Source organism: Arachis hypogaea, chromosome 11 (assembly GCF_003086295.3).
Source record: "Arachis hypogaea cultivar Tifrunner chromosome 11, arahy.Tifrunner.gnm2.J5K5, whole genome shotgun sequence".
NCBI lineage: Eukaryota > Viridiplantae > Streptophyta > Magnoliopsida > Fabales > Fabaceae > Arachis > Arachis hypogaea.
Window position 1 is genome coordinate 9,614,327 of NC_092046.1, and position 25,785 is coordinate 9,640,111.

Below are 25,785 nucleotides of genomic sequence, written 5' to 3' on the forward strand. Positions count from 1 at the left end.
CGTAGCCCCTTTTTCATTGAGCTTTTGTCACAAATATCTCATTCTACTCTTCACTTGGCACCTTCATTCTTTCTGCAGAGAAAGCATTTGGATTTTCATGGTAACGATCAGTGTGGGGTTCATATACTTAAAAATATTCCAACACTCCAAAAAAAATGCATACAACTTGAATTGAATTTTCTATGCTAATCAATTTGCCTCATATGTTAGATCACAAATACCATGCATGCCGCCATTTTTTCTGTCTTAATTTCTTAACCAAAAAAAATAAAGGAAAATAAAAATGTAGAGACAATGCAGGAGTTGAGTATGTTTTATTTGTTTGAGTATATCTTGTTTAAATACTTTGTATCTTTGTTTCTTTAGACAGTAATATTTTCTACTTTGTTTGTTGAACTTTTTTTTTTTTTTTTTAAAATGTAGAATCTTTGTATGAAATGATGATGACTTGCTAGCCTTTTATCCATGAAGTATAGCAATAAATTGATACATAGCTAAAGCGAAATTTCCAGAAAGAATGCTTTATCTTATTTCAATTTGATTTCATTTTGATGATGTTTGCAATCAATGTTTTGGTGGTAGATGCCTGGCGCTAAAGTTCATCCATCATACGCAGAGTCAGAAACATTCATTGAGATGGATCCGACGGGAAGATACGTGAGGTACCCTGAGCTTCTAGGATCAGGTTCAGTAAAGAGAGTGTACAGAGCATTTGACAAAGAAGAGGGAATAGAAGTGGCCTGGAACCAAGTGAGGCTCAAGAACTTCAACGATGACCCTGTCATGGTTCATAGGCTTCACTCCGAAATCATGTTGCTAAGAGGCTTCTCGAACGATCACATCATTTCGCTATTCGCATTCTGGAAGGATGACGTCAGCGATACTTTGAATTTCATCACGGAAGTGTGCAGCAGCGGCAGTATGAGGGAGTACAGGAAGAGGCACAAGAATGTCTCCATGAAGGCTGTCAAGAAATGGTCAAAGCAGATTCTAGAAGGTTTGAATTATTTGCACACACACGATCCCTGCATCATCCACAGAGACCTCAACTGCAGTAATGTGTTTGTCAATGGAAACACCGGTCAGGTTAAGATCGGTGACTTGGGCTTGGCGGCGGTTGTGGGGAGGAGCCACTCGGCACATTCGGTTCTGGGGACGCCGGAGTTCATGGCGCCGGAGTTGTATTCGGAGAAGTACACGGAGAAGGTGGACATATACTCGTTTGGGATGTGTGTGTTGGAGATGGTGACGAGAGAGATTCCGTACAGCGAGTGTGAGAGTGTTGTGAAGATATACAAGAAGGTGACGTCAGGCGTGAGGCCGCAATCGCTGAATAAGATTAATAATTCCGAGCTGAAGTCGTTCATTCACAAGTGCATCGCTCACCCGCCCTCTGCTAGACCTTCTGCTGCTCAACTTCTTCAGGATCCTTTCTTTCATGACCTTCATTCTTAGTTATCAACTTATCGTGTAAGGGAAAGTAGGAGTAGCCAATGGAATATTTGTACAATGATTACAATGGAGGATTAGACAGTATTAAAGATATAATTATTAGTGTTACTTTTTGCTATCAGCTGAAATTTTTGGGATGAGTGGTATTATGACATAGCATTAAAGTTTTGGATCCGAAAAGTCAAGAGTTCACCAAAATCAGTTTAAGTTGGATGGTTATTCTAGAATTTCTTTTAGCTTCATCACTCAATTTACTCTTAGACAGGCCTACCCTTTTTAACGTCAAATTATGTACGTGTGTATACTAAAATTAGTCACCATAGTCAGTTATTAATATAAAATACATAATTAAATTATATATATATTTATATTTTTAATTAGTGAATAATTTTTGTATACAAATAATATTTTTATTAATTTTCGAAGTTGTAAACTTGTATCGGCTGAAATATAGAGCAATTTTTTTTATTTATTATTTTAAAACATGATCTTTGTTTGCCAATGACAAGGAATATTTTTTTCTGCATTGCAATTAGACATTCTTTAAATTAGTCCTTCATTCAGCCTTTTTTATACATTACTTTTAAAAAATAAAATAAATACATCAAAATAGATTTATTATTTTTTTAAATATAAATACAAATCTACAAAAATAATTTAATTAGAATTAAAATTCAAAATTTTAAATTTAAATCTTATAAACCTTAATAAATCCCAAATAAAATCTTAAATATTCCAAATCAGATTTTCACTAGCAAAACCTTTCTTCCGTAAAGATTCAGAGCTGCAGCCCCTCCCCTCCTCATCTGTGCCTGCTTTCATCTTCTCCTGCACCGCGCACCTCCTCTACGACGATCTCCTCCTTTGGCAACGCGCACCTCTCCTGTGCTGCGCACACACTCCTGCGCCTCCTCCGTTGATGCGCGCCTCCCCGTCCCTAGTCTCTTCCCTCGGCTGCACGCAACCACCCCCTCCTCCCGCGCGCGCCTCCCCTTATCTCCTCCCCCGCGTCTCACTCCTTCTCTGTCTTTGGTATTTTTACTTGTACAAGTCTAAAAAATTTTGGTTGAATTCATTCATGAAGATATGTTATCCTTTTTTAGTTTAGTAAAATGTTATATTTTTTTTAATTTATGCATAATATTAGAAATGTCTGTGTTGTTTTTTTCTTTTTTTAAATGTATTTGTGATTATAATTTTTTTTACACTCATATGTTTAATTTGGAAGTTGTAATGTTAACTTAATTTGGATGTGTTAATATCTAATTTTGGATGTGTTTACGTTGTTCATTATGTTTTTGTTACGGTGGGTAACCGGAGATTAATGGGCTGGATGGCGTTGGTTGGCCCAAACATATGAAGGAGGTGGCTTTCGAGTGAATCTGCTACTCGGTGTTCCTCCGTCCGACTTGTACGTGCGAAAGAATGGGGGGTGGTACCTGCAAAGACACTCCGATGCCTAAGTTAGCAAGAGTGTGAGCAGGTTAGAGAGTATTGGAACTTAGAGATACCTGAATGGTGTCAGTGTATTTATAGTGGTGAACCAATAACCACCGCTGAAGTAGTGCCACCTTTTTAGGTGGATAACCGTTCCCATATCTTAGGGAGGTTAAGATATGCCTCTATGAAGTGGTTAGAGAGTTTCTAGGGGCAGTTACTCATTCGAATGAGTGTTATCTGCCAGCTAACCCTCGTATCCGACTTCTTTGGAGCAGGTCGTATTCAGTACCGACTTCTTGGGATGAAGGCTGGTACTAGGGGAGAGCCAACCCTTTGGGTTGGGCTTCTTTGCTTGGATCCTGGGCCTTTATTATTGGGCCAGGGTATGAACAGTGCCCCTACTCGAGCCCAATTTCTTTTTAAGATTTGGGTTCGAGTATTCTACTCGGGATCGTAGCCAATTTGTAAGGGGACCGACGTGATGATTTGAAACCGACGTGACTTTTCGTGACCTTTTGGTTCTGACAGTTACGTCTAATCAAGCATCGTGTCCGTTAGGGGTGTGCATAGGGATTCAATAGCCTTGGTAACGGTGCATCTTTATTAATGACTGCCCCTATTTTACCATTATGCCCCTAACGTTCTTATAAATACTTTCCCTCTCTTTCATTGTTTCGTTTCTGCGATCTTTCAAATTTCCCTTACATTCGTTCGTGCTGCATTCTTGTGCTTTCGAAGGCTTTTGCTTCCAACCCTCATTTCTAGATAAAGGTTAGTTCTTTAATATGCTTTTGTAGATAAATTTGATTTGCAGACTTTAGTTTCGCATCCTCCTTCCTTTAGAGACCGTGTTGGTGATTTTTCTTTTCCCCTTGTAGGTTTTGTCACCCCTTTTTTAGAAAAAGAAATGGCTTCTGTAGACGCTCTCTCTCACTGGGTCGATGTCACAGTTTTAGGGGAGGAACCCTCAGTCGATTCTGAGTTTATCACCCATCTTCGTACTTGCCACAGAATTTGTTCTTCTGAGGAGGACGAGCCGAAGTATGAGTTAGTGGCCCCGGGTCCAGAAGACCGGGTTTGCTTTGGGAGGGCTAATGAGGCGGCCTCCCATTTTTTCTTTATGTATGAGTGTATGATCACCCGTTTGGGTGTTTTTCTTCCTTTTTCAGACTTTGAGATGTCTGTTTTACGTCATTGCCGAGTCGCTCCTACCCAGCTTCACCCCAACTCTTGGGGTTTTTTGAAAATTTATCAATTCATCAGCCAGGCTTTAGAGTTCCCGATTTCTTTAAAGATTTTTTTCCATCTTTTTCATATGACAAAACCCTTTAGTGGGCTAAACAATAAACAACAGTGGGTATCGTTCCGAGCCATACAAGGTAGGAGGATTTTCACCCTTTTTGACGAATCCTTCCACGACTTCAAAAACTATTTTTTCAAAGTGCAAGCTGTAGAGGGCCACCACCCCTTTTTCCTGGATGACAATTCTTCCCCCCGCTTTCCTTTATACTGGTTGGAGGCCTCCCCTTGTGAAAAATATGGTCTTGACGACCTGGATGAGGTTGAGGCGGCCATTGTGGGGTTCCTCCAAGAAGTTTGGGGGAGGTCTCCATACTTGGACACGAAAAAGTTTCTCCAGGGGTCTCCAAGTTTTATCCAGGCACAAATAGGTAGCTTTCATTTGGTTCTCCGACTTGTCTGATCAATTCTTCCGACTTGTCTAATCTATCAATTGTTGCTTTTTTCAGAGATGGCAAAAACAAATGCCCAGGAGTCTTACCAAAGAGTTCAGGAGGCCAAGGCGAGGTCTCGTGCCAGGTCTGGTGATGCTAGGGCGGTCGTCTCTCCTCCTCCTCCTCATCGGAACGTCGGGACTCCCTCCCAACCTATTGTGATTTCCTCTTCTGCTCCCTCTCTGCCACCCCCCTCCGTCCGACCTACTCCTGAACCAGAGAAGAGGAAGCGTAAGACCTTAGAGTCTGGCGCTTCTGATGAGGCGGACGCTCTTGCGTTCGTCCGAAAGAACATTTATCCCCATGCTCGTATGAGCATGGATGATGTTTCTGTTCGGCACTACCTCACTGCTGTGGTTGAGGAGAGTCTCAAGACGGCGGGAGTTTGTGGCAAACTCTTAGATATATTTGAGAAGACTCCTCTCAGCTCTTTAGGGACGACCTCGAGGGTCGAGGAGCTGGAAGGCAAGCTTCGCATATATCAGGAGCACGAGAGGGAGTTGGAGGGGAAAGTCGCCAAGCTGAAGGAGGAGAGGGACAGCCTCCGGGAGAAGGAGAAGAAGTTGCAAGCTCAATGCAACATGGAGGTGGATTTGAGGAAGGCAGCGCAAGCCAGCTACAACAGTTTATTTGCTGATCTTGTGTCTGTAAAGAATGACTTGCTGAATGCCCAGAAGGCCTATACCGAGTTGGAGGATTCTATTGCGGATGGTGCTGATGAGACTTGGAGAGTTTTTAAGGAGCAGGTCGGAGTCATTGCTCCTGACTTGGACCTTTCTCCTTTGGACCTTGATAAGATTGTTATTGATGGTGCCATCGTGGATCCTCCTGTCCCCGTGGTGGAGTCTGAGTCTGATTTGAAGACTCGGGGGCAGAAGATCATAGAGTCCCCTCCTCGCTCTAAGGACGCTCCGAGCTCTTCTATCGCTCCTCCGACTTTCTCTCCAACTCCTGGTCCTGGTGGTGGTGATCCTTCTACTCCTCTTGCAAAGAAGTAATTTGTTGGCTATTGGGGGTCCGGCCTGTGGACCCCCCTTTTTAAACTCTTTATATTTATTTGTTGATGTTTGAATAATTTTTGGCCTTTTAAGGCCGTAAACAAAATAGTTTTATCATACCCTTTTTTGATAAGGGTTTAATTTTAACAATTTAAATAAATACCCCCTTTTCTGGATAAGGGTTTTGAGTTACCTTGTGCGCGCATGCTCTTCTATTCGTAGTTCTTTTGATTTTTGATCTTTTCTGGAAAAACCTTTTCTTTGGGCTTTCTGAATCTTTATGATCTTCAGGGCAGCCTTATAATCTTTTCTTAGTTTTTTCCTATCTCTTTTTGTTATTCCTAGTACTCAATTTCGTTTCATTGAGTTTTTCGTGACTTAGGCTACTTTTGCGATTCATTTTAGTTTTACTCGGTTTCGCATTCCGACTTATGAGTCGGACTGTTCCCGAGTTTATCATGATCGACTTCCATAGCCTCTTTACGCCGACTTGTACCTCGTCGTTTTATCCTGACGACCATCTAGGTCGGTTCATGGGATTTTCACGTTTTGTCGAGCTTAAATCGGCGCGTTTCGTAGAAAGAGAATAAAAGAAAGGGAATTTAAAAGAGATATATGAAAGAGATCTTTATTAATTGAGGAGGTACCTTATTGCTACTAAGGGCTTTTGAAAAATCTATTTTCCCTTAGCCCCTACTGTGATGCCTCATTAAAAACCCTTTTCAGAAAAAACCCTTTGATTTTGGGAAAAAATCATGAAATTGGGAAAAGAGTACATCAGGGAGTAGGGTTCGCTTTTAGCTGTAGTACCTTTTCATATTACAAGCATGCCATGATCTTGGTAACTCGTTGCCGTCGAAGTCGGTTATCCTATAATAGCCTTTTCCTAAGACCTCGTTGATCTTGTATGGTCCTTTCCAATTAGCAGCGAGCTTTCCTTCCCCCGATTTGTTGACTCCAATATCGTTTCTGATTAGGACCAAGTCATCTGGGGTGAAAAGAGATATATGAAAGAGAATTTAAAAGAGATATATGAAAGGGAATTTAAAAGAGATATATGAAAGAGATCTTTATTAATTGAGGAGGTACCTTATTGCTACTAAGGGCTTTTGAAAAATCTATTTTCCCTTAGCCCCTACTGTGATGCCTCGTTAAAAACCCTTTTCAGAAAAAACCCTTTGATTTTGGGAAAAAATCATGAAATTGGAAAAAGAGTACATCAGGGAGTAGGGTTCGCTTTTAGCTGTAGTACCTTTTCATATTACAAGCATGCCATGATCTTGGTAACTCGTTGCCGTCGAAGTCGGTTATCCTATAATAGCCTTTTCCTAAGACCTCGTTGATCTTGTATGGTCCTTTCCAATTAGCAGCGAGCTTTCCTTCCCCCGATTTGTTGACTCCAATATCGTTTCTGATTAGGACCAAGTCATCTGGGGTGAAACTCCTTCGAATGACTTTTTTGTTGTATCTTGCGGTCATCCTTTGCTTCAACGCTGCTTCTCTTATCTGGGCTTCTTCTCGGACTTTGGGGAGCAAGTCTAGCTCCTCTTTGTGCCCCTGTATATTCCTGATCTCGTCGTGGAAAATCACTCTTGGGCTTTGCTCATTGACCTCTATTGAGATCATGGCTTCTACGCCATAAACTAGTCGGAAGGGTGTTTCTCCAGTGGCAGATTGGGGGGTTGTTCTGTAAGCCCATAGTACTTGTGGGAGCTCTTCAGCCCAAGCTCCTTTCGCATCTTGTAATCTTTTCTTCAGCCCTGCCAGTATGACTTTGTTGGCTGCTTCGGCTTGCCCATTGGCTTGTGGGTGTTCCACCGAGGTGAACTGGTGTTTGATGTTCATGCCGGCTACTAGGCTTCTAAAGGTGGAGTTGGTGAACTGGGTTCCATTATCTGTGGTAATGGAATAAGGTATCCCATACCTTGTGATGATATTTTTGTAGAGGAACCTCCGACTTCTTTGTGCAGTGATAGTGGCCAGTGGTTCTGCTTCTATCCACTTTGTGAAATAATCTATTCCCACTATTAGGTACCTGACTTGTCCTGGCGCCTGAGGAAAAGGACCTAACAAATCCATTCCCCATTTTGCAAAGGGCCACGGAGAAGTGATGCTAATGAGCTCCTCTGGAGGAGCCAAGTGGAAATTTGCGTGCATTTGACATGGTTGGCATTTTTTCACAAACTCTGTGGCATCTTTCTGCAAGGTTGGCCAATAGAATCCAGCTCGGATCACTTTCCTGGCTAATGACCTTGCTCCGAGATGGTTTCCGCAGATTCCACTATGTACTTCCTCTAATACCTCGGTGGTTCTGGAGGTCGGCACACACTTTAGTAATGGCGTTGATATCCCTCTTCTGTAGAGGATATTTCTTGCCAGGGTATTGTGTTGTGCTTCCCTTCGGATTTTCTTGGCCTCCCTTTCCTCTTTGGGGAGGATGTCGAATTTCAGGTATTCGACTAAGGGGTTCATCCATCCGAGGTTTAATCCGACCACTTCGAAGACTTCTTGTTTGTCTTCTATTTTTACCACTGAAGGTTCCTGGAGAGTCTCTTGAATCAGGCTTCTGTTATTTCCTCCTGGCTTGGTACTTGCTAACTTGGATAGGGCGTCTGCTCTGCTGTTTAGATCCCGAGTTATGTGTTTCACCTCGGTTTCTGCAAAGTGCCCAAGGTGCTCCAAAATTTTTTCCAAGTACCTCTTCATGTTTGGGTCCTTTGCCTGATATTCTCCACTTATTTGAGAGGTTACCACTTGGGAGTCGCTGTATATCATCACCTTTGTAGCACCGACTTCTTCTGCCAGCTTCAGTCCTGCGATCAAGGCTTCATACTCTGCCTGATTATTTGAAGCTGGGAATTCGAACTTGAGGGAAACCTCTATCTGGGTTCCCCTTTCATCTACCAATATTATGTCTGCACCACTTCCTGTTTTGTTGGAGGATCCATCTACATAGAGTTCCCATGTAGTTGGTTTATCCTCTTGATCTCCTGCGTATTCTGCAATAAAGTCGGTGAGGCACTGGGCTTTAATCGCCGTCCGAGTTTCATTCTTCAAGTCGAACTCGGAGAGTTCTATTGCCCATTGAACCATTCTTCCTGCAACATCCGTCTTTTGGAGGATTTGCTTCATGGGTTGGTTCGTGCGGACTCTTATTGTGTGAGATTGAAAGTAAGGCCGTAGTCTTCGTGAGGCTACCACTAAGGAGTAGGCAAATTTCTCTAATTTGTGGTACCTTAGCTCAGGGCCCTGTAGAACTTTACTGATGAAATAGATTGGGTGTTGACCGTCCTCGTCCTCTCTTATCAAGGCTGCTGAGACAGCCTTGTCTGCCACGGATAGGTATAGGACGAGGTCTTTTCCGGCTACAGGTCGGGTCAAAATAGGAGGTTGGCTCAAAAACTTTTTGAACTCCTGGAATGCCTCCTCGCATTCGGGAGTCCATTCAAACTGGTGTCCCTTTCTCAATAGGGAGAACAGTGGAAGGGATCTTAGTGCTGATCTTGCCAAAAACCTGGAGAGAGCTGCAAGTCGGCCGTTAAGTTGTTGGACTTCTCTTAAACAAGTCGGACTTCTCATTTCCAGGATAGCTCTGCACTTATCGGGATTAGCTTCGATCCCTCTTTGCGTTATCATGAATCCCAGAAATTTTCCTGCCTCCACCGCGAAGGCGCACTTTGCAGGATTTAGTCTCATCCCGTGCGACCTTATGGTGTCAAAGACTTGTGAAAGGTCAGGCAGGAGGTCGACTTCTTTCTTGGTCTTTACCAGCATATCGTCGACGTATACTTCCATTAAGCTTCCTAGGTGAGAGGCAAACACCTTATTCATCAACCTCTGGTAGGTGGCTCCTGCATTTTTTAATCCGAATGGCATGACCACGTAGCAAAAGTTGGCTCTGGGTGTGATGAATGATGTCTTCTCTTGGTCTGGCTCGTACATCGGGATTTGGTTATACCCCGAGTAGGCGTCCATGAACGACAAGTATTGATACCCCGAGCTAGAGTCTACTAAGGCGTCAATGCTTGGTAGTGGATAAGGGTCCTTGGGACATGCCTTATTTAAGTCGGTATAGTCGACGCACATCCTCCATTTGCCATTTTGTTTTTTGACTAGCACTACATTGGCTAGCCATGTTGGGTATTTGACTTCTCTGATGAAGCCAGCTTCCAGGAGCGCCTGTACTTGCTCTTCCACTACTAGGGCTCGCTCTGGGCCGAGTTTGCGTCTTCTTTGTTGCACAGGTCGGGACCCTGAGTAGACCGAGAGTTTGTGGGACATGAGCTCGGGATCTATCCCAGGCATGTCAGAGGCCTTCCAGGCGAAGAGATCGGAGTTATCTCTTAGGAGCTTAGTCAACCCTTGTCTTAGGGTTTCCCCTAGGTTGGCTCCTATGTGGGTGGTTTTTCCTTCCTCTTCGCCGACCTGAATCTCCTTGGTTTTTCCCCCGGGCTGTGGTCGCAGCTCTTCTTTAATCCTTGCTCCACCGAGCTCTATTGTGTGGATTTCTTTGTTCTTTCCTCTCAGGTTTAGGCTTTCATTGTAGCATTTTCTTGCCAACTTCTGATCTCCCCTTACCGTTGCTATCTCCGCTGAGGTCGGAAATTTCATACAGAGGTGGGGCGTCGATACCACCGCTCCGAGTCGATTAAGGGTAGCTCTGCCAATTAAAGCATTATAGGCTGACCCCACGTCGATGACTATAAAGTCTATACTCAGAGTCTTTGATTTTCCCCCTTTCCAAAGGTGGTGTGGAGGGGCAAAAATCCTAGTGGCTTTATTGGTGTGTCGCCTAATCCGTACAAGGTGTCGGGGTAGGCTCTTAACTCTTTCTCATCTAATCCCAGTTTGTCGAAAGCGGGCTTAAAGAGGATGTCCGCTGAACTTCCTTGGTCTACTAGTGTTCTGTGGAGATGGGCATTTGCCAGGATCATAGTAATTACCACTGGGTCATCGTGCCCCGGGATTATTCCTTGCCCATCTTCCTTCGTGAATGAAATGGTAGGGAGGTCGGATGACTCCTCTCCGACCTGGTAAACTCTCTTGAGATGTCTTTTACGAGAAGATTTTGTGAGTCCTCCTCCCGCAAACCCTCCTGAGATCATATGGATATGTCTCTCCGGAGTTTGTGGTGGTGGGTCTCTTCTATCCACATCATCTAGCTTTCTTTTTCCATGACTGTCCGACCTTTCTATGAGATATCTGTCAAGCTGACCTTCTCTGGCCAGCTTTTCTATCACATTTTTAAGGTCGTAACAGTCGTTTGTGGAGTGCCCATATATCTTATGGTACTCACAGTAATCATCGCGGCTCCCCCCTCTTTTATTTTTAATGGGCCTGGGAGGAGGCAGCCTTTCGGTATTGCAAATTTCTCTGTATACATCCACTACAGGAACTTTTAGAGGAGTATAAGAGTGATATTTTCTTGGCCTATCGAGGCCGAGTTCTTCCTTCTTCTTAGCTTCCCTCTCCCTCTCTTTCGTTGAGGGAGGGTGACCAGGTCGCCAACTCGGGTCTCTTAGCTTAGAATTTTCTTCTATATTGATGTACTTTTCAGCTCTTTCCTGTACATCACTTAAAGAGGCGGGGTGTCTTTTTGATATGGACTGTGAGAAGGGACCTTCTCTAAGACCATTGACTAGCCCCATGATGACTGCCTCGGTGGGCAGGTCTTGAATCTCCAAACATGCTTTGTTGAACCTTTCCATATAGGCTCGTAAGGACTCTTCGACCTCCTGTTTTATTCCCAGGAGACTTAGTGCATGTTTTACTTTGTCTTTCTGGATGGAGAACCTCATTAAGAACTTCCTTGAGAGGTCTTCGAAACTGGTAATCGACCTCGGAGGGAGGCTGTCGAACCACTTCATCGCTGCTTTTGACAAGGTTGTCGGAAAAGCTTTGCATCTCGTAGCGTCAGAAGCGTCAGCCAGATACATCCGACTTTTAAAGTTGCTCAGATGATGCTTTGGATCAGTGGTTCCGTCGTAGAGGTCCATATCGGGGCTTCTAAAGTTTCTCGGAACTTTTGCCCTCATTATGTCCTCACTAAAAGGATCTTCCTCCCCTAAGGACAAATCTTCTCTACCGTCGTGGGAGTTCTGACCTTTGAGGGAGGATTCTAACTTTAAGAGTTTTCTTTCTAACTCTTTTCGTCGCTCCATCTCCTCTTTTAGGTTCTTTTCGGTTTCCTTTTGTCGTTCCCGTTCCTGTTCTAGCTGCTCGAGGCGACTGTGGACTAGTCCCATGAGCTCCATTGCGTGGGATGGTCCTTCTTTTTTTGATTCGCGCCCCTCCGAAGAATTTACCTTCGGGTTTTTGATTCCAGAGGTGCCTTCCCTGTGTTGATCATTGGCTTCCTGGTGAAGGGTCTGGTCTGCCTCATTATTTCCAGTGTTCAGATTCTCTTGTTCAGAATCTGTCTCCACATGACCCTCTTCAGGGGATCTATCCGCCATCACTGGTTGATCTCTCGGGTCCCCGGCAACGGCGCCAATGTTACGGTGGGTAACCGGAGATTAATGGGTTGGATGGCGTTGGTTGGCCCAAACGTATGAAGGAGGTGGCTTTCGAGTGAATCTGCTACTCGGTGTTCCTCCGTCCGACTTGTACGTGCGAAAGAATGGGGGGTGGTACCTGCAAAGACACTCCGATGCCTAAGTTAGCAAGAGTGTGAGCAGGTTAGAGAGTATTGGAACTTAGAGATACCTGAATGGTGTCAGTGTATTTATAGTGGTGAACCAATAACCACCGCTGAAGTAGTGCCACCTTTTTAGGTGGATAACCGTTCCCATATCTTAGGGAGGTTAAGATATGGCTCTATGAAGTGGTTAGAGAGTTTCTAGGGGCAGTTACTCATTCGAATGAGTGTTATCTGCCAGCTAACCCTCGTATCCGACTTCTTTGGAGCAGGTCGTGTTCAGTACCGACTTCTTGGGATGAAGGCTGGTACTGGGGGAGAGCCAACCCTTTGGGTTGGGCTTCTTTGCTTGGATCCTGGGCCTTTATTATTGGGCCAGGGTATGAACAGTTTTCATGTCCATATATAAGTTTTTTTACAAGAATTTTAGATGTGATATTGATAAAATATTTATAGTGCATTCTTATAATTTTAGATGTGTATTTGAGTTTAGTTTTTTCTCTGTCTAATATGCAATTTAGAACCACAATGCCAATAATTTAGATGTGTCAATACATAATTTTAGATGTATTTATGTTATTTATTTAATTTTAGATGTGTTTTTGACATGAGATTTAAATATTTTAAATAAAAAAAAATAATTAAAGTGAGTTTAATTTATTTTGAAAACTTCTCTGATTTTGTAAAAATCAATTCACGAAAAGTCATTACAAATTTTATAATTTGATTTGCAAAAAATTAATACATTGTAAGTGGTTACAAATTTTACGGTAATAAATATAATAATAAATTAAATAAAATAAAAGTGATTTCTTTAAAATAAGAAACATAATTAATTAAAAAATTAAAATAATAAAATATTAAATTTAAAGGTTGAATAAAAAATAATATTTAAAAGACGAATAGCATTTTTCTTTTTTCTGATAGTGGGTTATTCTCCTCAAAACAAATGAAAATATTAAAGCTTAAAATCTGCTCATTTTCTATGGAGCAAATAATATGGCTCTTGAAGTAGAGCTAAGGTTAATGATGAAAGTGTAGTCGTGCAATCAGTCTCAGTTTGTTCGGAGACTCTTGTGGAGTCAACTGTCTCGTGTGTTTGTGTATGTTTCTTCTTGATAGAGTTACACTTTCACTTGGAAATTTGCCATCTCATGATTGGTATATGTAGTTCCTATATTCTTCTATTTGTTCTTTTGTTTTTGTTTTAGACTTCTACTTAGTTGGAACTTGGAAGCGTTGTGTAATAATATTGAAAAAACTTTGGCCAACAAAAAGATAAAAATGAAATAAAAAATATCACTCTTTTCATAAGCACCAAACATATTGTTTATTGATTCAATTTTTTGCATTAATTACTACTAATTATTTTAAAAATGCAGCAAAAATTAAGGAAAAATTCGATTTCTTAATTCTTTTCTTATTCTTTTTAGTTTGGATCTTTCTTGTAGAAATAAAATAAAATAATCTTTACATAAAATTATTATAATGATAAAATTAGATCTAGTTTAGAAATCTCCTTTAATAATCACAATTTTTTTATATACTTATTGTAGCTCTATTGGATAACAGATTGATGAATCTTGAAAAGATTCGTTACCAAAGATTATCACCTCAAGTCATTGAGAAATAAAAGGATGAAGTAGAAAAAAAGAGAAAAATCTAAGATATTCCAAAACTATGAAGGTGTGTTAGATCTTAAAATTTTGTCTAAAAATTTACTCTTCGGAGAGATATTAGAAGGAGTTTCAATCAGATTCTCTTTTAGTAACAAATGTGCATTGATCTATAGAATTGAGTTAGATCATATATCTAAAACTCTTAAAAACCCTGATTAAACTATCTAAAAATAACTTGAACAGTTTGAGAAAATCAAATCTACGATTTAATTTCAAGACCTAAAAGAAAAACAATCATTAGGATTATAAAAAACAAACTTAAAGATGGAAAGTTTGTCAGAAACAAAGCAACATTAGTATATCTAAGACTATAAACGAGAATGAATTAATTTTGAGAAAATTTTTGCGACAGTCATGGCAGGGTTAGAAAACTTTTGATATTAAAAATATTATTTATATACCAAACACTCTTAACACTAGTATAAACATATATATAGTTGTTACTAATTAATTGTGAATTTAAATTATTTTTTTATTAACAAAACAAAAAAGAATACACATTTGGTTATTAGAAAATACTGCTGTCAAAACCGTGTGTAATATAAAAGGGTGTATACGTAGCGGGATTAAATTAATATTAAGTCAGTTTTCTTAAAATGGCTTGATATTTAAGGAGGTATATGTGAAGGAAAAGTATAGGTAACAAACAAAATTTTTGAACTATGTGAAACAATTACTTGGATTTAAGGACAAAAAGTATCCACACATGTGTATAGCTTACAAAATCAAATGAATTTAAGAGAGACACTCATTTGTTTATATGATCGTTTGAGTTCCTTCCTATATCAGAACGGATTTAAGAGAGACATTCATGGAATAAATTTGTTCATTCTTTATCAAAATAACGAGCTTTCGCTTATTCAAATTTATATTGACGACATCATCTTTAAAGCAACTCGGATATCATTATTCAAACACTTCGTTGAATTGATAAAAAATGAATTTAACATAAATATGATGGGAGAATAGAACCTTTTTACTTGGATTTTAGATCAAACGAATTGAGAAAAGAATCTAAAAGTACTACAAGGAGCAATAAGTTTAATATGCAAGATGCTAAGGCGATGAGAACTCTATGCATCCATCTTAGATCATTGATGCGGATATAGTTGGAGAAAGTGACTCTAAGATCACTTATAGAAGAATGATTAGATTAATTACTTCTATACCTCATAGCCAACAAACCTGATGATATCAAGGTTATTTACGGGTACGAATAATCAATTACCCAATCAAAAATAATCCAAGCTGATTACTCGATTATATATATAAACTTTATCACTCTAATCCTAATTTTTTTCGCCAATTGGCAGCCACCTCTCATCCCCCTCCCTTTCTAATTTATATTAGGGATAACTACTATTTGGTCTTTACGGTTGAGGTGAAAATTAAAATTATCTTTAACATTTATTTTTGTTCAAAATCATCATTAACATTAATGGTACTTTTAAAATCATAATTGAAATCGTCTAATTCTGGTCCTTAAATAAATAATAATCCTAGGCGCTTCTCCAATTTTGATGGGTTCTTCATACGAGCAAGGGCCACTAATCAACATTCACTTTTTAAAGTGTGGGAATTGGCAGAAGTATACCCATTGAATCCACGTTTTGAAAAAAAAAAAAAATGGTTTAGTTGAGTGTTAACTCACTCATTTATTTAAGTAAATATTAGAAGTTTAAATTTTGCCTTGTGGATGTAGCTACCTAATTTATTAAGTATTAAAGGTTCAAATTATGTTTTGTATATGTAGCTTTTTATTAACTAGTTGATACATTACCTCAAACCTCGGCCGCCCGAAAAACTCGGCACGTGAGCAGCTAAGATCGGCCTCACGTCAGCTCCCGATAAGCTCGGCACGAAGGCAGATAAGCTCGGCCTCACCCATTCGAAGAAATAGGAAACGTGCTCAAACAAACTTAATCACCAAAACTGAATATTATAACCAACCTACAAACTAGGACTTATCCACCAACGGGTAAAAACAACTCCTATAAAACCGAGCTAATATCCTTGGTTAGGTCTCAGGTTCCATTCTCAGACTTACTTAATTACTCTCACTCGAGATTATCACTAACTTGATCTTCGGAGTATCTTTTGCAGGTATTCCCACCGCGGTGTTCGTTCCAGGCCGACGTATAGCTCTTCCTCTCCGACGGCTGCTTGCTCGGAGTCGCTAAGCTCGGCCACCCCAGTACCAGGACGAATCACTTGGCGCCCACCGTGGGGCCGGAATACATCTAACCCCACTTTTTTCTTTGTTTAGTCTTTTGCTCTTTTTTGCAGGATTCTCAATCCTCGAACATGGCTGACAAAGAAAGTCCACAACTCACACAAGCTAAGCTTCTGGCCCAAATCGCTGAACTTCAGGCAGAAGTGCGGAGAATAGCCGAGCTATCTATGCAGAACAATGGAGAAAGCTCCAAAAGCTCGGCTCAAGGCAACACAGATCCCTTAAACATCACTCCGCCAAAGGAGAAGCTTACCCTCGACAATCCCTTCTCCGATGAGATTACAAAGTACCAGATGCCAAAAAACTTTGCACTGCCCTCCGCGCTTGAACCATACAAGGGGTTCGGTGACCCCCGAGCTCATGTCAAGAAGTTTCAATCCATGATGTTCTTTAACGGCGTTAACAATGAGCCGTGCTTTGCCGAGCTTTTCCCACTTATCTTGATGGTGCTGCATTACTGTGGTTTTCTAAATTGTCTGCAGGTTCAATTTCCTCCTTTGAAGAACTGACGAGATCTTTTATCGACTATTTTGCCGCATCAAGGATATACGTTCACGGATCAGACTACCTTGGCACAATCAAACAAGGACAACACGAAGGTCTAAAAGACTACATGACCCGATTTGCCGAAGCCACTATGGAGATTCTAGACTTAGACCCCGCAGTCCACTTACATGCAATCAAGACCGGCCTCCAACCTGGAAAATTTCGAGAAACAATTGCAATAACCAAACCAAAGTCACTTGAGGAGTTCAGAGAAAGGGCCACGGGCCAGATGGAAATAGAAGAGCTTAGACAAGCTCGGCGGATCAATAAACCAACTCAATCAAAAGAAGATGACCAGGAGGATCTTTGTGAATCAATAAATTAATCGGCAAGAGACTTATACCCTTCAAGCACTACTAGGCAAAGAACTATGGCTCGAAGATGTACTCTTTTTTCCACTCACACGACTTTTTCCTACACCAAATTTTGCTTGGAGAGCTTTTTAATGAGGCACTTTCATCCTATATCTTTTATATGAAGAGGGTAATTCTCAATAAAGAGTATATTATTTTTAACTTCATCATTCTTTATTTTTATCTATGCCTTTAGTTCAGCTATTGTTTACGCTCTACACATATTATGGCAAACTAATATTAAAGTCGGCATACAAAAACAAACCGACAGTTATAAGTCGGAACCAATCTAACAAATCAGCAACCATAAGTCGGAGTCAATACAACAAGCCAACACCTATAAGTTGGAATCAATCCAAACAAACCGACACCTATAAGTCGGAATCAATCCAAACAAACTGATGATTATAAGTTTGAATCAATCAAAGCAAACCGACACCTATAAGTCGGCGCCATTCCAACAAACAATCATCTATAAGCTTGTTCAAAAATATATTGAAATAAGCAACCCATTTTTCCATGACAAACTTGTCCAATTTTATTTTCAAGATTATCAGGTTGATCTTGGGGGCTAATCCTCATATTTCCGAATTATAACACAACCGCATCTCTTCTAGATCCTGCCGAGTTATACCTCAAAAGCTCAACCTGCTTCTCTTAAAAATAAACAGGTCAAGCTTGGAGGCTATGATCTGGTCACTATAACTCGGCGAATACAAGCTATAATTCGGGGATTAGGTCTAATCTATCCTTATAAGTCGGCCACGTAAGCTTTAGCTCGACCACTTGCAAATTCAAAACAGAACAGTTCGTGATCCATCCGTATAAGTCGGCCGCATGTGCTATAACTCGGCCACGTGCAGCAAATTCAAAAAGAGAACGATTACTTGTTGAGAACCCTAAAAAGACTTTTTCAAAGAAGTCACAAAATGATTCTCTGTGAGATTCTCGGACCGTATCCATGCCTCATGGTACATAACGTATACCTCGGCTATCATAACAAACGTGTACCTCAGCACAAAACAAAATCAAATAATAATAACCCGCTGATACGTCACCCTTATCCTCAGTTGCGCGATAAGCTTGGCACATGAATCAAAAAGCTCGGTCCCGCGTCAGCCGCCCGAAAAGCTCGGCACGAGAGCAGGACAGTAACAGCATCACCCAATTGAAAATAAGAAACGTGCTCAGCTAGTTTATAGCACCAAAACAGAATAATATAACCAACCTACAAGCTAGGACTTATCCACTAACGGGTAAAAACAACTCCTATATAACCAAGCCAATATCCTCGGTTAGGATCAAGTTCTATCACTCTCAATCTTCTACTCTTTACTTTAAACTCATTTACTGAGAATCACTACTGACTTGAGCGTCAGAGTATCTTGTGCAGGTATTCCCGCCGCGGTGTTTGATATTGGCCGACGTAAAGCTCTTCCCCTTTATTGGCGATTTACTCGGAAGCGCTTAAGCTCGGCCTCCCTAGTGTTCGGACGAACCACTCGCAAAATCCGTACGAGCTATGTAAAGCTCGGAACCACAGCGAACAAGTCAAACGTTATCCTTATGGATAACTTCGGCAAACCCGGAGAATCCCGAAACTAACTCCAACTAAGCAACCTTAAAGGCCTATATAAACAGATGTAAGGAATGTACATGACAACAACTCCGCGACCGAGGCTTGCGACATCATTTTCGAAAGCTCGCCTTAGTCCTGTCCAAACCAAGGCAAGCTTGGGGGCTATGATACGTTACCTCAAACCTCGGCCGCCCAAGAAACTCGGCACGTGAGCAGCTAAGATCGGCCTCACGTCAGCTCCCGATAAGCTCGGCACGAAGGCAGATAAGCTCGGCCTCACACATTCGAAGAAATAGGAAACATGCTCAAACAAACTTAATCACCAAAACTGAATATTATAACCAACCTACAAACTAGGACTTATCCACCAACGGGTAAAAACAACTCCTATAAAACCGAGCTAATATCCTCAGTTAGGTCTCAGGTTCCATTCTCAGACTTACTTAATTACTCTCACTCGAGATTATCACTAACTTGAGCGTCGGAGTATCTTTTGCAGGTATTTTCACTGTGGTGTTCGTTCCAGGCTGACGTATAGCTCTTTCTCTCCGACGACTGCTTGCTCGGAATCGCTAAGCTCGGCCACCCCAATACCAGGATGAATCACTAGTGATAGACCATTAAATGAAATTTAGATCCGTAATAAATTAGTCTTTAATGTACTAAGTTATGAAAAAACAAACAAAATCGACATATTGAAATGAGGACTCTCACTCCACCTTGCACCAATGATACATGATTAAAATCTCTTCCACCATGCCATTTTCACAAAAATACATGCATATTTTTCATTACACTTTTTTCGTAATACATAACTTTCATACCAAAAGGTTGAGTTAAACAATTGAAATCTTAAGACCACCTATTCACTAAGACTATATTTAGAAGAGAAACTGAGATTAAGAGAATAAAATTGAAAAAAAGAGTCTGAAAGACAAAATAAATTAGGAGAAGATTGTGAAAAATAGTGTTGGATATAAATGAGAGATTGTAAAAAGTGAATTTAGAGTATAAAATTTTGAATAAAGACAATTTAAAAAAACATATTAATAAAATTTTAATTTTTATCTTTAAAAATCTTAGTCTTTTATATTTTTATTTTTTAAAAATATTACATATATTAAAATTTTGTATCTCAAAATTAAAATAACATCAAATATGATATTAAGTCTTAATTTTCTAATCTCAATTTCAGTAAGTCAAAAATCACTCTTTCTCCCATAAACTGATGCCTTAAACTCTCATTTGGGTGTTTTCTTTTCCTATTCTCTTGCGCTACCATGTTTCCGTTTAATCATGTTTTATCTTTTTAGTTTAGAATATTAAAACATGTTTTTAGTAATAATAAAAGCTAAGGTTGATACATCTTAATTTAGAATAAGATATGTTCGTTATTAAATATATCTAATACTTATAAGTAACCTAGAAAAACATAAGAAGTTTGCTTGGAATTGTAATGATGTATGGGTGTGGAAAAAAGGCTAACTAAATTAGGCTATCCAACCTCTATTGATAATGTCATAATTATATATATATTGGTTTTAGATTATTACTTTCCTTCTTACAAATACTAATGGAATTTCCTTGGTTGCATGTGCATAAGAATTTATTATTTTTAACTCAAAGAAAAATATAAATTGAAATTACCGTCTATTTAAATATAATTTAATTATAACTAATTTAGATTGTTTGAATGATTATTTTATTAATATAGTTAAATAAATATTAAGAGTTTAAATTTTTCTTTGTATATATTATAATTTATTAATCACTAACAAACTCTTAAATAAAATTTAAATTTATGATAAATTTATCGAATTAAAAAATTAAATAAAAAACTAAAAAAATATAATTTAATTATCAATCATATTATATATATATAAAAAATCAGTCAATAAATTAATTATATGATATAGAATATATATTAAAATATAAAATATACGTTTAAAAATAAATTAAAAAATATATATTTATATATAAATATATAATAATTAATTTTTTGTGTGCATATATTTTTTTAATCGATACTACATGATCAAATTATTTTAATAATCAAATTTATTTAAGTTAATCCAATAACTTATTAGTTATTAACATAAAAATTAATTGAAAAAAAGAAAGAGATATATAAGAAGACTTGATTGTATTTGATAAAACCATTTCTTATCAAATTAAGTCAAATACAACATTTTCAACAAGAGTCTTACTACACAAGCCTTGTAAAAATTGTTTTTCCATTTTTCAAAAAATAAAATAAAAAGACATATAATCCAATTAAGCAAACCCAAATTATTGAAAAATTATTTTTCCATTTTCTTAATCCACCTATTATGAACAATAATTTAGATATTTTCTAAAAAAATAAAAGAAAAAAGAAAAAAGAAAAACAAATAAATCAACCTTTGTTGTCATCTCTTGCCTCCTCCAAACGAAATATTTCTTACACCAGAGGATCTCCATAGCAATCTCTCTCTCTATTTATAAATAAATATAAAAATATTTGTCCCTCACCATGTTATTGTTAGCTACAAATTCCTTTTCTTTTCCTTTAAATTAAGACAGTGGAATTACCAAGAAGAAGAGATAAAAAAGCAAGAGAGAGATATATATAAATAGAGAGAGCGAGAGTGGGGATGATAAACACATCCTCTGTTTTCATTCCCAGATTTTCTTCCTCTTATTGAAAATTTTAAAGAACCAAAACAAAAAAAAAAAAAGAAAAAAAAAGAAGAAATTCTCATGCCCATGATTCTTCCTATATCTTCATCCTTAAATGGTAAATTTTTATTTTTTTCTCATCTGGGTTTTCTCGATTATGTTATTTTTTTTGTCGTCCCTTGATCTAATAAGAAGCTTTCTGAAAATTTTCATCTCTGATCTGGTTTTTTATTTTGTGGGGTTCTGAGATTAGATAACAAAGTTTGGTTTTTGACTGATACTCGGAAGATCCGATGCTGTTAGATCGAATTTGACAAAAACCCACTTCGTATCTGATCGAAGCATCAAACTGGGTTCTGTCTGAATTTTTAAGTTAAGGTGTGTCTTTTTGTGTGATTTTTTTATTCTTCGCAGATTCTTCTTCATCTACATTTATGATCGGTTTTGCTTTTGCCTTTGCTCTTGCACTTGTTGATGGAGGAAAAAAGATTGAATTTTTATGCAGATTGAGCTTGAGTGCTTGTTAATCTTCAAAACCATTCGATTAGATTGATTCCTAGACTTGAATTTTCTCCCTCATTGAATGATTTAGAAATGATTATTGAATTTCGGTTTTCGTTAAGTTTTTAGTGCTTTTGATTTTGGTGTTTTTGGTTTGGCATTAACTTTTGACTCAAATTGATTGAATTCTCTTCAATCTCGATATAGAAAGTATAGAAAATTGGTGATTGATGGTTTAACTGGTTGTTTGATATCAGAACAGATGGAATCGGATCTTGGCAAACTCTTCATTGGAGGGATATCTTGGGACACCGATGAGGAACGTCTCAAGGAATATTTTGGAAAATATGGGGAGGTTATAGAGGCTGTGATCATGAGAGATCGCACCACTGGTCGTGCTCGTGGTTTCGGCTTTGTTGTCTTTGCTGATCCTGCTGTTGCTGAGAGAGTCATTGTGGATAAGCACATAATCGATGGCCGCACGGTGAGTTGCTTAATTGTAGATATAAATGCTTGGCATTGTGTTGCTACTGTGTGTTTGTGGCCTTCAATTGATTTAACCCTTTCTAAACTTGTGATTTTGATAGAGATCATTGTGTCCTTACTCTTTAGATTTTCTACTTTGCCAATGAATGAAATCTTGCATCGATTCGGCTCTATTGGGTTGATTATGTACTTTCTAACATAATGAGCAATGATAGTGCATCCTAAAAATTCTCCTAAACATCCTACTAATCACTATATGATGATAAAAAGTAAATACGCCAATGAGTTGTAGCTCAAGTGGTATTTGATCCCCCTCCCCCTCAGATGTCTCGAGTTCAAGCCTCTCCAACGTGACCAGAAGTATCAATAAATACAATCAACGTCTTGGAATCCCAAAAAAAAAAAAAAAATCAATTCTCCCATCATGTGGTTATTAGGGGGATGTTTAGGATGATAAGTTAGCAGGGTTATGGTGTCGCCTGATCCATTAGTTGTCCCACCTAGTGGAACAAGAGTTGGTTGTTCTTGAATTTATGTACATTAGATCACACTTGATCCTGTTTAGTTTAGCAGAATATGAAACGGAAAATGTTTTGTTGATATTCGGTTAAATTTCAGGTTGAAGCAAAGAAAGCTGTTCCTAGGGATGATCAGCAGTCCATAAATAGACAGTCCGGTAGTGCAAATGCCTCTCCTGGTCCTGGGCGCACGAAAAAGATCTTTGTTGGAGGTTTGCCATCAACTATCACAGAAAGCGATTTCAAGAAGTATTTTGATCAGTTCGGTACAATTACTGATGTTGTAGTAATGTATGATCACAATACTCAAAGGCCAAGAGGTTTTGGCTTCATCACATTTGATTCGGAAGAAGCTGTGGATCGAGTTCTTTATAAAACTTTTCATGAACTGAATGGAAAGTTGGTCGAAGTCAAGAGAGCAGTTCCGAAAGAGCTATCCCCTGGCCCCAGCCGAAGTCCATTGATAGGATATAACTATGGTATAAATAGGGCCAGTAGCTATCTAAACAACTACGCTCAGGGTTATAGTATGAGTCCAATAGGAGGATATGGCGTCAGGATGGATGGTAGGTTTAGTCCTCTTACTAGTGGTAGAAGCGGGTTTACTCCATTCGGCAACACTGCTTATGGAATGGGAGTGAATCTTGAGTCAGGATTGAGCCCAAGCTATGGAGGAACTTCTAGTTACGGGAGCAATATAGGATACGGTCGAATATTTAGTCCTTTCTACAGTGGAAACTCGAGCAGATACACCACTCCTATAGGCTATAGTGGGGGAAATAGCAGAAGCGACTCTATTATGAACTCACCTTCTCGAAATGTCTGGGGAAATGGAGTCCTGAATAACGCTAATAACGCAGTCAGTCCTGGTTCTTTCTTGGGATCTGGAAGTGGGAGCTTTGGTGTTTCAATTGGAAATAGTGGTGCTAATTGGGGTCCATCTATTCCATCCCAAGCCGGAGGAGCTGCTTCGGGCTATGCTACGGGGAATAATGTTTATGAAGGTGGAGAATCCGGCTTTGGGTTAGGTGGGGGAGGGTATGGAAGAAACAGTGGTACGGGTATGACTCCATCCTCTACATTCGCTGCATCAACTGGTAGTTTTGAAGGATCCTATGGGGATTTATACCGAACTGGCAGTGGTTCAGTTTACAATGACTCTGCTTGGCGAACCGCTTCTTCTGAGATGGATGGTTCTGGCTCTTTTGGTTATGGTCTTGGTGTTATTGCTTCAGACGACCCTGTAAAGACTTCTGAGGGTTATATTGGAAGCTACAATGTTACAAGTAGACAATCTAATAGAGGTAAACATCTTTTCCTTCATTCTTATATCTGAAAAAATATCGGGTGGTAGATATTTTATAATTGAGAAGATGGACTTCTTTTCTGCATAGATGTCTTTAAGCTAAATATCACCAAGTTGATAACTTGCATATACCGAGTATTCTTGGTTGCTGAATTTTAGACAATGCATAGCTTCATTCTGATTTTCGATAAACTCTTGATAGCTTTCTCAGAACTGTTAATATCAATCCAGAGTAGAATTTATTGCTTGCACCTTCTTGTACATATGCATACATAGGTAGAATTTATTCCATGCGTCGATCCAAATGCTTAGGTTTCTAGATCGCTTCCTTTTAAATTCATGTCGTAATTCGATGTTTAATTCTAAGCTATATCAACTTGAAAAATGCTTAAATTCAGACATAGACCACACAATCTGATGTTGAATGTGGATGACTGATGCTTAGCTAATTAAAAGTATAAGCAACTAATTTGCGTTGACCTAGTGGTTAGCTTATTAATCTGTTTAACCAAGTATCGAGAGTTCGAATCCCGCTTTGTGCATGCAGCAACCCATTAGCCAGCAGCAAACCCTTAAATGGAGCTCAGATATGCAGTGGATCAGTCCTTGGCTTATTGGTCTAGGGGATACCATGGGAAATCCAAAAAAAAAAACATTTAAAAGTATAAGCTTGTTCAATAACCTATATAGAATTTTCGAATCATTTTATTTCGGCAGTTGCTAAACATCTGCTATGTTTATCTTTGTTTCAGGAATTGCTGCTTAGGAGATATGATATTTGGTTATGTTACAGTAACAGTAGATCAAGCAAACTGGTCAGAGAATTAAAATGAGGTATTTGTGAATTCATAATGAGAGAAAATCTGCATCAGTCATATATATATATATATATAACAAGAGAGAAAGGTGTTCTTTTGTTTTGAAGTATACATATTCGAAAAACACAGAAAGCAGTTACAAGTGATTTTGTGTATGGTTTCCGGTTCCTTTTCGATCGGTTGCTTTTTTCCCCTCCCTTTTTGTTCTTCTTTTTGTGGATTATATTTTTCAAGAACTAGGGTTCCTTTCTTGGAATTTGATTGAGGTGTAAAATCAGATTGCGGGATATATACTCAAGAAGATTTGTTGCAATAGTGTACTATTGCGTCTTGGCAGAGACGCCTTCTCCCCTTGTTAGTTTGTTTAATTATAGAGGATTATTAATTTTTTTGAATTTCTTTCTTTTTTCTTTTTGCCATTGTAATGCCTGGCACAAAGGTGTTTGTTCTTGTCACCAACTTTTTTCTTTCTTCCTTTTTTTTTTTTTGTCTGGAATATGTAATTCTGAGATCAAATTGTAAGTTGAGGTGCAGTTTGATTTTATCAAGTGTGAAAACATGAGTGGGATTTGCCTTTATGGGATCCCAATCAAATAATTAAAGTTTATGAACAGTTTATTAATTTTTTTAGAGTTATGTAACTTCAGTCTATTTTTTGAATCAAAGTTCTGACTTCTGTCTATATTCTGTTAAAAAATGTTATATGCATACCCTCCAAATCGATACCAATGTATTTATATATAAATATATGTGTTGTTTAACTCATTTTTTATATTTATTTTATATTTTAACATATATTTTATACCTGTTGTTAATTTGGTGGATAATTTTTGGTGTATCCTTAGCAT

The 25,785-nt window shown here is 38.8% G+C and overlaps 2 protein-coding genes across 9 annotated transcripts; both read left to right on the forward strand.

The window, feature by feature from the left end:
* The first annotated feature begins 317 nt into the window (after positions 1-317).
* On the forward strand, positions 318-1,455 carry LOC112723784 (probable serine/threonine-protein kinase WNK11). Its single transcript, XM_025775209.2, has one exon. It carries the CDS (start codon positions 583-585, stop codon positions 1,453-1,455), a length of 873 nt encoding a protein of 290 aa, XP_025630994.2. The 5' UTR covers positions 318-582.
* Positions 1,456-21,042: 19,587 nt separating this feature from the next.
* On the forward strand, positions 21,043-25,559 carry LOC112720186 (heterogeneous nuclear ribonucleoprotein 1). Of its 8 annotated transcripts, none has more exons than XR_011867246.1 (6): positions 21,043-21,426; positions 21,562-21,686; positions 22,072-22,293; positions 22,914-24,117; positions 24,667-24,781; positions 24,872-25,559. XR_011867246.1 is itself a non-coding variant. In XM_025771036.3 (5 exons), the coding sequence occupies exons 3-5, from the start codon at positions 22,072-22,074 to the stop codon at positions 24,883-24,885; spliced, it is 1,440 nt and encodes a 479-aa protein (XP_025626821.1). In that variant the 5' UTR covers positions 21,043-21,426; positions 21,562-21,686; positions 22,067-22,071; the 3' UTR covers positions 24,886-25,559. The 8 variants fall into 8 exon arrangements, 4 of the variants coding, with proteins under 4 accessions (XP_025626821.1, XP_025626822.1, XP_025626819.1 ...); XR_011867245.1 differs by having other exon boundaries at positions 21,073-21,426; positions 22,067-22,293; XM_025771036.3 differs by lacking the exon at positions 24,667-24,781 and having other exon boundaries at positions 22,067-22,293.
* Positions 25,560-25,785: the final 226 nt, after the last annotated feature.